Raw genomic sequence first — 16,960 nt, 5'->3', positions numbered from 1 at the left:
TTCTGCCTGGGTCCTGCCGGTGTCCAGGCCTCCCTTCCTGGTTCTTTTGACGTCAAGCTGGGCTCTCTGCCTCCTGGGAGCCTGGGAGCGGGAGCGGGAGCCGGCGCTTGACATGAGAAAGGCACTGACATAAAATGGTGCTTTCCAGAGAAACTTCTATCTGAAATGACACACTTGTGAAATATGTTAAGATTGTAAGGCTGAAAAGGAAATTTGATGTTTGGAAATAAAGTGGCACTGGACTCTGTAGCGCCCTAGAGGGATTCAGAAAGCAGAGCCCGGAGGGATTCAGGAAGAAGGGCTGGCTATAGGCTTGCTATCCTGACTGCACTGGGCTGCACCCGGGACCCTTCTCTCCTGTAGGGTTTGTATTTAGGAAATACCTGTTTGGTGAAAGATTCCAGGTTTTGTTTTTTCCACTGGGGATGGGAGGCGAGCTCATGGAATGGGGAGAGTTGTGGCAAATGGTGCCCCAAAGGCACCCCAGGGTGGAGTAGGGTAGCCTCCAGCATGCGAGGTGCCATGCAGCCGTGGTCCTGAGTGGACACCCTGAGAGGCGGCCGTTGCCCTGACCAGGCTCCATCAATGATCCGGCCTGATGGGCAGCTGTTGAATAAGGGAAGGTGGAAAGCTAGGCTCTAGCCAGGATCCTGGGCTGAAGGGAAGTTCTCACTAGCCTGCACGTGATAGGGAGCAGAGTACTGTGATAAGAGCTTGGCATCTGTTTGTCTGAGGCCCTCGGCAGTCAGGTTTGCTGGAGGTGGCTTTGTTCCCTGAGCCCCCCCAGTACCCCCAGTGCTAAGGACAGAGGGCCCATTTGTCCGTTGGCCTTCGTCCACGGGGTCCACAGTAACCTGGGGTCCAGGCTGCTGAGCAGGGCACAGGAGCAGGTGGGGGCATGGGTAAGAGCCTGGGTTCTGTTGGAGTCCATCCCACCAGCTGTTTTCCAAAGGCTGGCAGATTTGGGGGACGCCTGGGAACGGGGAGCATCTGGATAGCGTCCTCCCACCCGGAACTAAAAACAGGCTTTTCCTCAGAAAGCTTCTGCCCCATTCTTGTATTATTTGCTTAATAATTGACTTACTTCTTTCTTGAAATATACTTTAAAAGAAAGCTTTGTATTCCTATCAGTGTAATTTGCCATAAGTGGAAGGTGACTTTAAAATAAACACCTAGGGCAAAACATGTTTATCGGTGTACCCCATCCCATAATGTCATCTCATGGACCTTTGTCATGCTTTGGGAAGTACCAACTCATAGAAAACCGCTTCCCTCCTCTCTCTGTGTAAGGCCGGCCCTGCCTTGCGCCTTTCTGGGGAGGGGAGAAGGGAGTGCTGGCCTCCCTTGGAGGAAAAGTAGCCTCTAGATCCTGGTGAACAAGGATCCTCTCTCTCCACATCTTCCGGTCATGCAATTTGAGCCTCCCTGGCTGATTCCTAGGGTGGCCTGGTGCATTTTTAAAGGGGAAGTTTTTGGTTTAGGGCCAAGAAAGATATTCTTGCTGACATGGGGAAAAACTAGTGAGATTGTGTCAGATGAGAGCAGACCCTGTTGATCTCTTAGGAAGGCAGAGAGCAGTTAGCAGACTGTGCCTGTGTTTACAGGGCTCTTCCAAGGACTTCCAGAGCTAGGGCCTCTCACTTGCTCAAGAGTGCCAGCCCCAAGTTCAGTTCAGTTCAGTTGCTCAGTCATGTCCAACTCTTTACAACCCCATGCACTGCAACACACCAGGCTTCTCTGTCCATCACCAACTCCCAGAGCTTGCTCAAATTCATGTGCATTGAATCAGTGATGCCATCCAACCATCTCATCCTCTGTCGTCCCCTTCCCCTGCCTTCAGCCTTTCCCAGAATCAGGGTCTTTGCCAATGAGTCAGTTCTTTGCATCAGGTTGCCAAAGTATTGGAGCTTCAGCTTCAGCATCAGTCCTTTCAATGAATATATTCAGGACTGATTTCCTTTAGGATTGACTGATTTAATCTCCTTGCAGTCCAAGAGACTCTCAGGAGTCTTCTCCAACACCACAGTTCAAAAGCATCAATTCTTCAGTAGTCAGCTTTCTTTATGGTTCAACTCTCACATCCATACATGACTACTGGAAAAACTGTAGCTTTGACTAGATAACCTTTGTCGGCAAAGTAATATCTCTGCTTTTTGATGTGCTGTCTAGTTTTGTTGTAGCTTTTCTTCCAAGGAGCAAGCATCTTTTAATTTCATAGCTGCAGTCACTATCTGCAGTGATTTTGGAGCCCCCCAAAATAAAGTCTGTCACTGTTTCCACTGTTTCCCCATCTATTTGCCATGAAGTGATGGGACCTGACGCCATGATTTTCTGAATGTTGAGTTTTAGGCCAGCTTTTTCACTCTCCTCTTTCACTTTCATTAAGAGGCTCTTTAGTTCCTCTTCACTTTCTGCCATCAGGGTGGTGTCATCTGCATATCTGAGGTTATTGATATTTCTCCCGGCAATCTTAATTCTAGCTTGTGCTTTGTCCAACCTGGCATTTTTCAGGATGTACTCTGCATATAAGTTAAATAAGCAGGGTGACAGAATACAACCTTGACGTACTCGTTTCCCAATTTGGAACCAGTCCATTGCTCCATGTTCAGTTCTAACTGTTGCTTCTTGACCTGCATACGTATAGGTTTCTCAGGAGGCAGGTAAGGTGTTCTGATATTCCCATCTCTTTAAGAATTTTCTACAGTTTGTTGTGATCCACACAGTCAAAGGCTTTGGCAGAATCAATAAAGCAGAAGTAGATGTTTTTCTGGAACTCTCTTGCTTTTTCTGTGATCCAACAGATGTTGGCAATTTGATCTCTGGTTCCTCTGGCTTTTCTAAATCCAGCTTGAGCATCTGGAAGTTCTTGGTTCATGTACTGTTGAAGCCTAGCTTGGAGAATTTTGAGCATTACTTTGCTAGCATGTGAGAAGAATGCAATTGAGGGGTAGATTGCACATTCTTTGGCATTGCCTTACTTTGGGATTGAAATGAAAACTGACCTTTTCTAGTCCTGTAGCCATTGCTGAGTTTTCCAAATTTGCTGGCATATTGAGTGCAGCACTTTCACAGCATCATCTTTTAGGATTTGAAATAGCTCAACAGGAATTCCATCACCTCCACTAGCTTTGTTCATAGTGATGCTTCCTAAGGCTCACTTGACTTCACATTCCAGGATGTTTGGCTCTAGGTGGGTGATCACACCATCGTGGTTTTCTGGGTCATGAAGATCTTTTTTGTATAGTTCTTCTGTGTATTCTTGCCACCTCTATTTAGTATCTTCTGCTTCTGTTAGGTCCAAACTGTTTCTGTCCTTTATTGTGCCCATCTTTTCATAAAATGTTTCCTTGGTATCTCTGGTTTTCTTGGAAAGATCTCTAGTCTTTTTCATTCTATTGTTTTCCTCTCTTTTTTGCATCGATCTCTGAGGAAGGCTTTCTTATCTCTCCTTGCTGTTCTTTGGAATTCTGCATTCAGTTGGGTATATCTTTCCTTTTCTCGTTTGCCTTTTGCTTCTCTTCTTTTCACAGCTATTTGTAAGGCCTCCTCAGTCAACCATTTTACCTCTTTGCATTTCTTTTACTTCGAGATCACTGTCTTGATCACTCTCTCCTGTACAATGTCATGAACCTCCATCCATAGTTCTTCAGACACTCTTATCAGATCTAAGCCCTTGAATCTATTTGGGATTTCCACAGTATAATCATAGGGGATTTGATTTAGCTCATACCTGAACTGTCTAGTGGTTTTTCCTACTTTCTTCAATTTAAGTCTGAATTTTGCAATAAGGAGTTCATGATCTGAACCACAGTCAACTCGCAATCTTGCTTTTACTGACTGTATAGAGCCTCTCCATCTTCAACTGCAGAGAATATAATCAATCTGATTTTGGTATTGACCATCTGGTGATGTCCAATAGAGTCGTCTCTTGTGTTGTTGGAAGAGGGTGTTTGCTATGACCAGTGCATTCTCTTGGCAGAACTCTGTTAGTCTTGCCCTGCTTCATTTTGTACTCCAAGGCCACACTTGCCTGTTACTCCAGGTATCTCTTGACTTCCTACTTTGGCATTACTGTCCCCTTTAATGAAAAGAACATCTTTTTATGGTGTTAGTTCTAGATGGTCTCGTAGGTCATCATAGAACTGGTATTTGGCAGAGACTTGGGTTACTGTGATACGAATGGTTTGCCTTGGAAATGAACAGCGATCATTCTCTCATTTTTGAGATTGCACCCAAGTACTGCATTTCGGACTCTTTTGTTGACTATGAGGGCTACTGGATTTATAGATCTGGACTATCCCACTTAAGCCATGTGCTGTGGGAATCCAGGGTTTCTTCCTCCTGTGTGTTTTCACCATCCTGGGAAGCAGTCAGTCCTGCCCCGGGCACCCTGTTCTTCCCGACAAAGAAGGTGCTGGAGAGGGTCAGAACAGGCCAGCCCCTTGCCATGTAGATGATGGTCCAAATCGTCTTATGTAAATCCCTTGAAGATCAGTAAGGAAAAGGTGAACATTCAGTTTTCTTTTTTTATTTTTAAAAATAATTGCATTTACTTATTGGCTGTGGCTGGGTCCCTGTTGCTGCGTGGGCTTTTCTATAGTTGCGGTAAGTGGGGGCTACTCTCTAGTTGGGATGCACGAGCTTCTCATTGCAGTGGCTCTTCTTGTTGTGAGCATACGCTCTAGGTGCATGGGCTCAGTAGTTGTAGCGTGTGGGCTCAGCAGTCTCAGCTTCCGGTCTCTAGAGCGCAGGCTCGGTAGTTGTGGCACACAGGCTTAGTTGCTCTGTGGCATGTGAGATTTCCCAGACCAGGAATCGAACCCATGACTCCTACATTGGCAGACGGATTCTTTACCACTGAGCCAGCCACCAGGGAAGCCCGACATTCAGTTTTCTAAATGAATGGAAGGAATAAATATGAGTAAATGAACATGTAAACATGTTCAAACTTGCCAGTTAATGAGACAGCGAAATCCTGTTTGTTTTGCCTGCCAGACTCTCAGTCCAGTGGCCGACAGGCCCCATGGTACACAGCTCAGGACCCTGGAAATCCCTGTGAGCTTTCTGGGGCCCGTTTGGCAGAACATTCCCTGAGATCAGAACTACTGTGCATATGCTCAGGAATTCTAGGAATTTAGCCTGAAGATAGTAAAAAGGCATATGGCCACGGGTGTCCATCATAACACGGAGGTGGAAGCAACCTAGATGTCTCATAGCGTGAAGGGAGTTAAGTAAATTATAGGCAGTGATCCTGCTCACACAGCCACTTACTTACTCAGTCTTTCAACAGCTGTACTGAAAATCTCCTGTGTTCCAGGCACTATTCCAGGCTCTGGGGGTTCTACAGTGAACAGAAGAGACAGGAGCCAGCCTAGTGGGGGGCAAGAGAGGATGGAGGGATGCATAGATGGATGAAGGAATGGATATTGGTGAGGGAGTGTTCTTTCCCCAGGGAGCTCAGGACAGGTGTCCTTGAGGAGGAGACATGAAGAAGCCTAAAGGAGAGAGAGCAAGCTGTAGACCTCTGGGCCAGATGTTCCAGACAGAAAAGACAGGGCTCAGCTGGTGGTCCTGCGGTGGGAGCTTGGCTGGTGGTCCCATGAGTAGCAAGGAGGCATATTGAGAAGATGAGCTGAGACTTGGGAACGAAAGGGAAGTGGATTGCTCTTGGCAAGGTGGGGTTTGAGCAGAGGAATCCTGGGAGCCCGTTTACATTGTTGAAGGGATACACTCTGGGGGTGAGGGCTGAAGCAGGGGCTCCGGGTCCACCACTGTCACCGTGGACCAGGCAAGAGAAGGTGCATCAGGGGCGAGCAGTGGGGGAAGTGTCAGGGTCTTGTCACGGAGACAGTCGTGTAGACATGTATCTGTTGACCGGGAACGACATTCCAGCCCTCATCCTGGCCTGAGTGGGGCCATTGAGATGTGCACAGGTATGAAGTGGAAGAGACCAGTGAACACATGGATCTAGCTGCCTGGAAAGACTGGCTTTATCTGCTAAAACTAGACCTACACAGACTCCAGCAACACATAGCATTTCTACTCCTGGCTATGTGCTTGACGGGGATGCGTGCATGTGCCCCAAAAGACCACATGAGAATGTCCTCAGCAGCGCTATTCCTGATGGCCACTATCTGGAAGCAACATGAATGCCCAACAATAGAGTGGGGCACCTTCACCCGGCGGAGCACTGCCCTCGATGAGAGGGAGCAAGTGACCATGACTCATTGTTGAGGATTGGTTCACCCATGTGACGTGGAGCAGTCGGGGAGGCCAGACTCAGAGATCTTGTTGTTTGATTCCATTTACATCAAATTCAGAAACAGGAGACGCTAACCCACAGTCTTGGAAGTCAGGCTTCCCATGGGTGTGAAGACTGATGGGGCAGGGCCTCTGGATGCTGGGCAGAGATGCTCACTTTGTGACTGGCCATCGTGCCCAGTCCTTATAATTGTGGTCCTTTTCTGTGTGTGTCAGACTTCAGTCAAAAGGTGACTTTTTTTTTTTAATAAAGTTTGAAAGTGAAAGTCTCTCAGTCATGTCCGACTCTTTGCGACCCCATGGACTATACAGTCCGTGGAATTCTCCAGGCCAGAATACTGGAGTGAGAATCCTTTCCCTTCTCCAGGGGATCGTTACAATCCAGGGATCAAACCCAGGTCTCCCGCATTGCAGGCAGATTCTTTACCCACTAAGCCACAAGGGAAGAAGCCCAAGAATACTGGAGTGGGTAGCCTATCCCTTCTCCAGCAGATTTTCCCGACTGAGGAATTGAACCAGGGTCTGCTCCATTGCAAGTGTGAGCTAATTGTTATTTTTAAAATCTGTGTTTCTGCGTTTAGAAGTGTCTGAGAAGATGTTCAAGAAAATATGTGATAGAGGTTATTTTGTGGGAAGAAGATTATGGGTGGACTATAAAGAAAGTTGAGCACCAAAGAATTGATGCTTTTGAACTGTGGTGTTGGAGAAGACTCTTGAGAGTCCCTTGGACTGCAAGGAGATCCAACCAGTCCATCCTAAAGGAGATCAGTCCTGGGTGTTCATTGGAAGGACTGATGTTGAAGCTGAAACTCCAATACTTTGGCCACCTGATGTGAAGAGCTGACTCATTTGAAAAAAACCTGATGCTGGGAAAGATTGAGGGCAGGAGGAGAACGGGACAACAGAGGATGAGATGGTTGGATGACATCACCAACTCGATGGACATGGGTTTGGGTAGACTCCAGGAGTTGGTGATGGACAGGGAGGCCTGGTGTGCTGTGGTTCATGGGGTCACAAAAAGTTGGACACGACTGAGCGACTGTACTGAACTGAACTGAACTGATTATGGGTGATTGTCATTCTTTTTTTCTTTTGTGTAGAAAATGTCTAAAATTGCATATGTGTATATGCCGACTCTATATATGTTGATGATTAGCAGTCTGAGGCAGCCAGGGCTTTGACAGCTGAGAGGATATAGTGCTTTATCCAGGAATTGATGTTGAGGAACTCAGAAGCTCCAACTAATTGAGCATGTCAAGAATAAAAGGGAATATTTGTTAATTGAATGTCATGTTATGTCCTCAGTCACGCCTCATACAAGCTAGGCAATTCAGAATTCCCAATTACCCAATTAAAATGCTAATTATCTCATACCTTGATAAGGCCACTCTCTCCGAGGGAAAAACAGTGGCCTCTCCCTGATGCTGCCCCGACCACAGCCATCCTTGCAACCGCCCTTGCCTCTAGTCGGCGGGTTCTCCTTTTCCAAGGTCTCCACTCCCCAGGGGCCTCTTCCAGAGCACCAGCTCCAGCTTTCCACTGGTCGTCCCTGGGGTTGGTGGGCCATGTGTCCTAGCAGACCCGTTCCCGCTCTGTCTGGGCTCCCTGCAGAGTCCAGAGTCCTGGAAGGCCCAGCACGGCATCACCCACCACTGGTGTTTGGGGAGCAGAGGGCCTTGTCCCGCCCGGGCAGCTGCTGTTCCAGCGCCCCCATCACTGACAGACCTGAGGTTTAGAGGCATCGGGGTCAGAAACCCTGCATGGACTCCAGGCTCACAGGACTCCTTCAAGAGGTTCTCTGACCATAGCACATCACCACGCTGACCCGCAGTTTTCCTCATTGGCAAAGTCGGAAACCGTCTCCTACCCCTGAGGGATGGTCGCAAACACCAAAGGCTACAGGAGGCTACTGGGTGTTTCTTGCTGGCTAGGCCTGCGCCGTCGTGGTGGGAAGGCAGCAGCGGCCCCAGTCTGGCCAGGGATTGTCCCCTGTCCCTGGTGGTGCTGCACTGGTGCCAGGGCAGGTCTTAGCCTGCTGTTTGCTCTGTTGTTGGAAGTTCTGGAGGGCTGCGTCTCAGCCTGCTGCTTGTGGTGTCTGACGGCTCCTGTGAACTGTTTTCAGATCCCGAGTTCCTCTCCAGTGCGTGCGTTGTGTATACGTACCTATGAGTGAGTATATGTGTGGGTACATATATTTACATGTATGTACACGTATGTCTGTACATGTGTCTCTCCTGCCTGGGTAGAGGGGCGGCCAACCAGTTTGACTTTGTCGGTTTGGCTCCAGGTATCACCGGTTAGGGACTCGGTTTTTTGTTGATTTCCTGGCTTCAAGGTTTCCAAAACCACGTAAGTCCTTCACCCTTGAACCTGAACCCCGTGGAGGACAGACCTATGCTGCGAATTCTGAGGAAACCTTCACTGTTTTTTCCCAGAGCCCAGGAACACTTCTGCATTGCATCCTGTGATGCTGGTGAATTTTCTCCAAGTCCATCCTTTCGCAGAGGGAACATCCTTGCCCCGCCCCTGGCGTTATGTCAGGGGAGAGCTCAGTTCTGGCCCCCAACTCTGGTTTGCCTGAGGTCTCCTCGCTGTCCCCATATGGCAATGAATGCCAAGCCCTCCAGGCTCGCAAGACTGGCAGCTTCCTCTTCTGGCCTCACCTCCCTGCTTCTCCTATGGACATGGCTCTGCTTATCACATTTAATCTTCAGCTCTGCAGGTTGGGGGTCAAAGGGTTTCTGGCCGTGGACTCTGCCTTCATCTCATCGTGGCTCTGGAGGGGCTCAGTGGTAGCTCACAGCCGAATTCGGCCGTGGACGTGTATCATCAGTAGTCGGCCCCTCCAGTTACGCAGCAGCTGGCCCCTCTTTGGCTCACAGTTTGCCGTCTTTTCTGTAAAGATCGAGTGGGTCTTTACGGAGCGTCCTCCCATTGCCGCCTGGTCTGGGAGCCATCCATTGGGACCGAGGTGGCTCTGCTGCTGCTGCGATCTGTCCTCCACACCCGTTCCTGCTGAGCTCTGACCGGGCCATTCAGGAGCCTCACGTCGAGCCTGTAGCCCCAGTTTGGAGCATCCTCGCACCCCCACCCCTTGAAAATCAGAAAGATGTTAAGACTTGGGGCCTGGGCCACAGCACTTGCCCCAGAACGTGTCCACAGCCCAGGGCCGAGCTCCTGGGGAGAGGGTTCCCTGAGGGGTGCGAGCAAAAATAGGGCCCATTGTATCTGTTACGCCCCCATTGCATCGGGTGGTTCTTGTGTCATGTCAGACAAGTTCACCTGAGACAGGATCAGGTGCTGAAGCTCAATGTGAAGGACTGGAGCCCTTCTGCGGGAGACTGGATTTCCAGCATTGGTGTTTGTGGCTCTTCTTGCGGGTGTGGGATCGTGTGACTGGCAGAGGCAACCCCGGCTGCAGTTAGCAGATGAAAACTGGGTCGGTCTTCCCTTAGTCTGGCACGTCCGTGAGCCATGCGTTTACTCTAAAAGGCTTTTCTTTACTTAAGTGGGAGCCTGAGCGTGCGATGAAGGCTGTCTCTGTTGAGTAGATTACAGGGCAGGGAGAGACTGGGAGCAGGTGGGGGAGCCAGTGCTACCGCGGTCCCCCAGGCTGCTCTAGCGGTTCTGGCTTGTTCATCTGTGCCCGTCTGCCCCCGTCACCCGGAGAGCAGCTGCTGCCCCCTGACCTGCTTCTGTCTGGGCAGGGCCTCGTCCCCCAAGGCTCAGGGGAGCCCTGCGGCTCCATGGCCGGTCAGCATCCCCCAGTCTCTGGGGGGCAGCTGCACGGAGTCCCGGTGTCTGAGGCCCCAGCATCTGGGCAGGCCGTGTGGAGCCGCCGTGGGGCCCGGGCTTGGCCCAGCTGTCCTGTGGCCTCAGTACCCGAGGCTGAGGTCGGCGGCAGCTGCCTGAGCGCTCCCACTGTGACTGTGGGGGCGGCTCGTACCTCACACGGCTTTCCTCACCTCCCTGGCAGTTCCTGGATTCTTTTGTGTTGAGGAAACATTTCACTTGCAGATTCCCAATTATCCTGTGAGATTTGTAAAGCAAGTCTGAAAGCTGACTGAATAGAGCAGAACCCTTCCTGCATAACAACTGCTTTATACCCAATCATAACAATTACACTTAATTTGTGTTTACAGTGCCTGAAGATTAGACTCCTCCGTTCAGACGTTCTCTTAAACAGGCCCGGAACATGCAGGGCAGAACTGCCACTTAGCGTGCCCACAGGCGGCCTCGGGGCTCTGAGCACGCCTCGTGGTCGGTCTCCCCCCACTGGTGGTCAGTGGGTGGGGTCCGGTCCACCTGGACCTGCTTCTCAACTGGGTCCAAGCTCTGGCGAGGCCTCAGGGAGGGGCCGGGGGCAGCCCCCCAGTGTCTCCCCTTTCCCCACTGGGTTCTGCAGAGGCGGGGCCCTTGGCACCCTGAGTCCCATGCCCAGTTTCTTACCCGCTCAGGTCCTGGGGTGTGTGGTGAGGGGCAGGGGCAGGACCTGGCCTCTGCAGAGCCCTAGGCAGCGTGGTCTCCTGAGGGTTCCAAACGCTGCTCACGTTTGTGGATGTGGCGAGTCTGGTCCACCAGTCACCCCCAGGATCTGCCCCAGGGGGACAGGGTTGAGGCTGGCTCACCCTCTGACCTCTCACCCTCCACTCCCACGGTTGCTGGGCTCTGCTGACAGCCGAGCTCCCAGACGCCTCCGCTGGCTCTGACTGTGTCTGGGCGCAGCCTGGAGGCGGGCTCCCAGTTGCCAGCTACCTGCCCTGGGCTCTCATCTTCCCTCCAGACCGTGTTCTTGGACTCCCCAGCTCAGAGAGGGAGCTTGTCTAGGGGACCAACTGGTCGGTGCCTACCCCCAGACTCTGCCCCTCTTTCCCCCGCCAGAGCCCACCCAGCCTGCTTGTCATACACCGACCTGCCCCCCATCCCCAGTCCCCAGGCCAGAGCCCAGCAGCCCCTGTTCTCCTTCCTCCGCACCCCTCCCAGGGTCAGCCTCGGGGCCCCGGGTGAGTCCCGCACTGGGGTCCAGAGAGCTCTCATCCCTCCCTGGCTGTGCACCCAGCCCCTCGTGGTGGGGGAAGGATGTGACCACTGGAGGAGGGAGTCGCAGGGGCATGCCCCCTCCAGCCCTGCAGAAACAGGGGGCCCCACCCCAGGCCGTCTCCCCACAGGACCAGACCTGTCCTCCCGCTGGGCCCGAAAGGCTGGCACTGGAAGTGGCCGGCTCCCCCAGCCATGCTCCCTCTCTGCGCTGACCTCCGTGCTTCAGTGGCCCGTGTCCTCCAGGCTCCCAGCCACTGACCTGCACTGCGGAGCTCAGGCCTTCCTGTGGGCGCGGCCGAGGGAGGCCTGGGCTGAGGATTTGCACAGGGGTAGGGGGCGCGTGTGCTCCGGTGACCCCACTCTGACCCATCTTCCTTCGCCCGCAGCCTCTTCGAACACTACTGCTACTCCCGGGGCGGCATGCGCCATAGCTCCTACACCTGCATCTGCGGCAGGTAAGCAGCCACCTGGGCCACGTGGGGATGATGGAAAGAGGGAGTTGGGGGGGAGTGAGGGGACCCCACCATCCCCCAGCTTAGACGCAACTGTTTGCTCTCCTGCCCCCGGCACCTCATAAGCCTGGAAGTCATTCCCCGCTCCTAAGGCTCTGGGAGTGGAGGTTGCTTCCTGCCCGCCCTGGGCAGTTCGGGGTGCAGAGGGGAGCCAGCCCACCACTGCCTTGCCCTCCCATCCCATCTCCAGCTGGTGGCTCCTCCTGGGGCCAGCCTTCCTCTCCGCCTCCACAAGCAGCTCCCAGCGTGTGGGGACTAGGCCATGACCTCAGACTGTGACGGCTTCTGTGTGCAGGGTGTGTGGAAGGAGCTATATCAGGGCAGGAGACTATGGTTGTGTGTGTGTGGCTGTGTGTGCATGCGTGTGTGTGGTTGTGTGTGGCTATGTGTGCATGTGTGTGTGTGGCTATGTGTGCATGTGTGTGTGTGGCTGTGTGGGGAACAGCACAGCCACGGGTGGGTCTGGGGCTCTGCCTTGGGGGCTGTTACTGTAGGTGTGTGTGTGTGTGACATGTGGCTGGGGTCAGGGGGTTCTGTGTGTGTGTGTGTGTGTGTGACATGTGGCTGGGGGCAGGGGGTTCTGTGTGTGTGTGTGTGTGAGACATGTGGCTGGGGTCAGGGGGTTCTGTGTGTGTGTGTGTGTGTGTGTGACATGTGGCTGGGGTCAGGGGGTTCTGTGTGTGTGTGTGTGTGTGTGTGACATGTGGTTGGGGGCAGGGGGTTCTGTGTGTGTGTGTGTGTGTGTGTGACATGTGGCTGGGGGCAGGGGGTTTGTGTGTGTGTGTGTGTGTGTGTGACATGTGGCTGGGGGCAGGGGGTTCTGTGCATGTGTGTGTGTGTGTGTGTGTGTGACATGTGGCTGGGGGCAGGGGGTTCTGTGTGTGTATGTGTGTGTGTGTGTGTGTGTGTGTGACATGTGGCTGGGGGCAGGGGGTTCTGTGTGTGTGTGTGTGTGTGTGTGTGTGACCTGCATTGGCTGGTCTGCAGGCCCAGGGTAGAGGTGACCATGCATGTGGGGCAGCTCATAGCCGTGAGCATGCAGACCTGTGTGTCTCTGAGGGACACGTCCTGACTGGGGGGGCTCCCAGTCCCCCAGGCTCACCCCATCTCATCTCCCTGTGTTTTCCCCTTGGGTCAGAGGGTCAGGCCTCTGCCCAGCCAGGATGGAGCCGGCAGCTCTGCTGGCATACACGTCCTTGGCACATGAATAATACATGTGAACATCTCAGTCCTTGGAAATGTTCTTCTCTGGTGGATAGAGAGAAAAATCATTATTTCTACTTTTATGATTCCTGAGACTCCTGAACGGGGCCATAAATATTATACCCAGGTGGGTTTTTTTTTTTTTTCCTTTGGACAGACTAAAAAGTCCTTTTTTCTTAAAGGTATCGCTCATTAGGGAAGTGCTCTCAAGCTGAGGAGCAGGCAGCCGCTGGCTCCCTGGCTGCGGCTCTGGCCCAGCCCGGCCAATCTCCATGCAGCCCCGACACAGTCCCGGCCCTTCCCACTGGGCCTCCCCTCCCCGTTTAGCCACCAGGATGCCCAGCTTCCTTGGGATCCCTTCCCCTGGCCTGCAGGCCCTTGCTGCCACATCAGGCCCACATCTTCAGCCCCAAGGGCACCTACCTGAGCAGCCCAGAGGCCAGCCGCCAGCTCTGTGGCTGCAGGACGCCAGGGCCACCGTGCCCGTCACCCCGCCTCAGGCTCTTGGCCGGGTCCACCTGGCCCTGGGCCTCTGCTGCAGGGTATGCTACTGCCCACGGGGCCAGGGGTTGGGGCGCCGGCCCCTGGGGCCCGCTGGGTGCGAATGGGCTCTTGACCTCCCCCTGATGCTCCGCAGTGGTGAGAACTCAGCCGTGCTGCACTACGGACACGCCGGGGCCCCCAACGACAAGACCATCCAAGACGGAGACATGTGGTGAGTGGGGCCAGCCCCCAGCTCCCCTGGCTGGCGTGTGAATGGTGGGGCCCAGGTGGGACCCAACCCCAGGCGTGGCTGATGGAGGCCCCTTGGCCCCAGCCCGGGAAGGCTGGCCACAGCACGGTCCCTGGGCCTGGTCTGGGTCTAGACTTCTCTGCCAAGGCTTTGTCCTCCATGTTGTCTCCTCTCCAGGACCAAGGAGGCCCTGAGAGGGGAGCGGGGGCCAAGTGCTGTGAGGGTAGGGCCCCACCTCAGAGGAGGACCTGCGCCGTGACCCAGCACCCACCGTGCTCGCGTCTCCAGCTCGAGTCTCCAGTTTGGAGCAAGGGAGACCCCTAGGGAGTCCTCCGCCCTCTGAACCTGCCGGCTCTTGCCTCACGACGCCTCGGCATGAGCGGCCACTTGTTCAGGAGGTCAGAGGGGGTGCTTGACCCTCAGGACTGCTTGCCCACGTGCCACCGCTCCTCATGGATTACTGACTGAGCATATGTGGGCAGGCCCCACAGCCTCCAACTCCCCAGTGTGTAGGGCTCCCATTGGGCATACACCCTTCCACTCTGAGCGGCCCCTCTGGCCTTGGCAGGGGCCATGGACACCCTACTGACCTGGAGCGTCCCTGTCCTCAGCTCATGGGCACTTGTATTCCCCGCCTGTTCTCTCCACCACCCAGATGTCGGGCAGGGCCAGTCCAGGCCAGAGGCTGAGAGCCGCCCAGAGGCCACAAGTTCCACGGGGCCTTCTGTCTTGCCCTTGAGACATCTCACCATGGCCACCAACCCGCAGGTGTGGGCAGGAGAGCTGGTGCACATTGGCCTCAGTTCAGTTCAGTCACTCAGACGTGTCTGACTCTTCACGACCCCATGAATCGCAGCACGCCAGGCCTCCCTGTCCATCACCAACTACCGGAGTTTACTCAAACTCAAGTCCATTGGGTCGGTGATGCCATCCAACCATCTCATCCTCTGCTGTCCCCTTCTCCTCCCGCCTTCAGTCTTTCGCAGCATCAGGGTCTTTTCTAATGAGTCAGTTCTTCCCATCAGGTAGCACATTGCCCTACCTGGTCCCTTGGTTCTTTTCCTCTTGCTGCTAAGGCAACTGAGCCCCTCTGTCCCACTTCCCACCAGCACCAGTTCATCCGGCCCCTCATCCGCCTCGGTTCATATGTGCCATTCTGTGAGGCTTTGACCCCACGCTCATATTCTGGTCATGCCTGCACACTGGCCAGGACCCAACCTCAGGCTGGGAGTTGGGGAACTTGTGCATGGGGGGCCCTCGCCCACAGCCATCAGGGGACCTGAGCCGAGAGACACCCCATCCCGAGCTGTCACTGCCCAGTGTTCTCAGAAACCCACCCAAGCCCAGGGTGCCCCCTGCCCCAGGGCGCCCCAGCGCCACTGGCTATGGTATCCATTCGCCCGGGGTCAGTAGCTGGATGGGATGTTCTGGCTCAGGACCCTGTTGGCAGGAGCCCAGCTCAGGCTTCTGGGAGGAAGCAAAGCCTCCGGATTCTCTCTGAGCCTGAGTTTACTGTCTGTCGGTGGAGATGGCATGCAGCACTCGGCCCTGCGCGGGATAGTGGCGGGAACATGTCAGGACCACAAGTGCTGGTGGACACACGCTCCCAGGGACCTGGGCCCACAGGACGGGGACAGGGCCACGCAGAGGGGGACACCAGCGTGGTCACGGAGGTCACTGCAGCCCCGCTCACTGCTCGCTCCACCCCCGGAGAGTCTGAAGCCCTTCCTGGCGTGGGGGTCAAGGGGGTGCAGCAGCCTGGATGGGGTTCTGGCCCTGCCTGACACGAGGTGCCGCTCATGATGGAGATTCGCTCACTCTGATCCCATGAAGTGGGTGTCTCCCCCTCCCACCAGACTCCCCCCCACCCCCCCACATGTAGCGGAGCCACTGAGACCCATGGAGCGTCCAGGTGCAGAGCCAGAGGGATTTGGGGGAGGGGTCAGCTGCCTCCAACCTGACTCAGCTGGAGACTAGGGAAACAGAGGGGGCCTACCCTCTGGGCCACAGCTGGGTCACTGGTGGCCCCAAAGGGAGACCAACTGGTGTCTTCAGGGACTCACGCCTCCTAGAACATGTCCTAACGCTTTTGACTCTGCAGCCTGCTCTGGCTGAGCCAGGACGTGGGAACCCAGTCCCCAGGCGGGCAGAGCCCGGGTCACACGAGCAGCCACAGCTGTCCCTGCGGAGGGTCCTGCGTCGGGGCCATGTGGCTCCGAGTCTGTCTTCTCTGTGAGTTCACACAGCCCGGAGGAAGTGGTTGCTTCTCCTCTCTCTGTGTCCCAAGAGAGTCCTCACCCACGAGAGGCTTGTTGCAGCTGTGTTCCGGGGGCGCCTGGCACACTGGGGCCTGGCTGAATAGGGGCGCTGTGCATCGGGCCTCCACGCGTCCGGATGCTGTGTCCCCGACCCTCCTGGGCAGCGTGTGGCACCCGAGTCTCCTGCTGCTTGAGAGTCAGGAGTGATCCAGAGAATCCCACAGATGTTGATGCCAAGCCCAAATGGGTGATTTTATTTTTCTAGTGCTAACTTTGAAATGTAGCCAGTAGAATAATTATGAGTTTATTATAGTCAATTTATTATGCAGCATTTAGAACAACATGTTTTGTTGATTACTGCTACTGCCAGATTGCTGGCAGCATTTATAATCCATTGTTTTATTGAAATTGATCTGCCGAGCGCCTACTGTGTTCGGTAAATAATAAATCACTCTGTTATCCCAACATAAAAGTCACAGCACTTCAGCATAAGGTATGAAACCAAAATATGAGCCTGGTGTAGAATTTTTCTGAACCTGAGTGTCTCTCTCAGCTACGACTGTTCTCCAGGCACCCATCCTGTGGTACGCTCTGGGTCTCAGTTCCTTGATGTCAGGTGAAAATGCCCCAGAGATCTTTAACATTTAGGAATGGGGCTGTTTGGGGGCCAGGAGCTGGTCCAGGGCAGTCAGACTCTGCTGGAGAAGGTGGGGAGTGGATGCCGAAGGGCATCCCTCTCCCTCCAGCCCCAGGAGTGTGGTGATGAGCAAAGGTCCCTGGCTCAAATCCCTGCCCCCCTCGCCACCCCCCCACACCCCCGTGCCCAGCTGAGTGATCACCCCTCTGAGCCTGTTTCTCCATCCATCTTTGTGGGTGAGAGCACCCAGCTCCGGGAGGACTCACTGATCATAAGGCTGAGCATGGAGCCTGCACAGGGGGCCCCTGGTGGGATT

The 16,960-nt window shown here is 54.2% G+C and overlaps 1 protein-coding gene across 2 annotated transcripts in view; it reads left to right on the top strand.

Annotated features, from left to right (window-relative positions):
- Positions 1-16,960, top strand: part of PEPD (peptidase D) — a 118,632-nt gene that overhangs the window by 82,670 nt on the left and 19,002 nt on the right. For both annotated transcript variants that reach the window (XM_065925768.1, XM_065925767.1), the window contains exons 10-11: positions 11,688-11,756; positions 13,654-13,731. In XM_065925768.1, coding sequence (XP_065781840.1) covers positions 11,688-11,756; positions 13,654-13,731 — 147 coding nt within the window. The remainder of the gene's footprint in view (positions 1-11,687; positions 11,757-13,653; positions 13,732-16,960) is intronic.

This window comes from Muntiacus reevesi, chromosome 2 (assembly GCF_963930625.1).
Source record: "Muntiacus reevesi chromosome 2, mMunRee1.1, whole genome shotgun sequence".
NCBI classification, from domain to species: Eukaryota; Metazoa; Chordata; class Mammalia; order Artiodactyla; family Cervidae; genus Muntiacus; species Muntiacus reevesi.
Note: the sequence above shows the minus strand (reverse complement) of the source record. Positions and strands in the feature narration are given on the sequence as shown.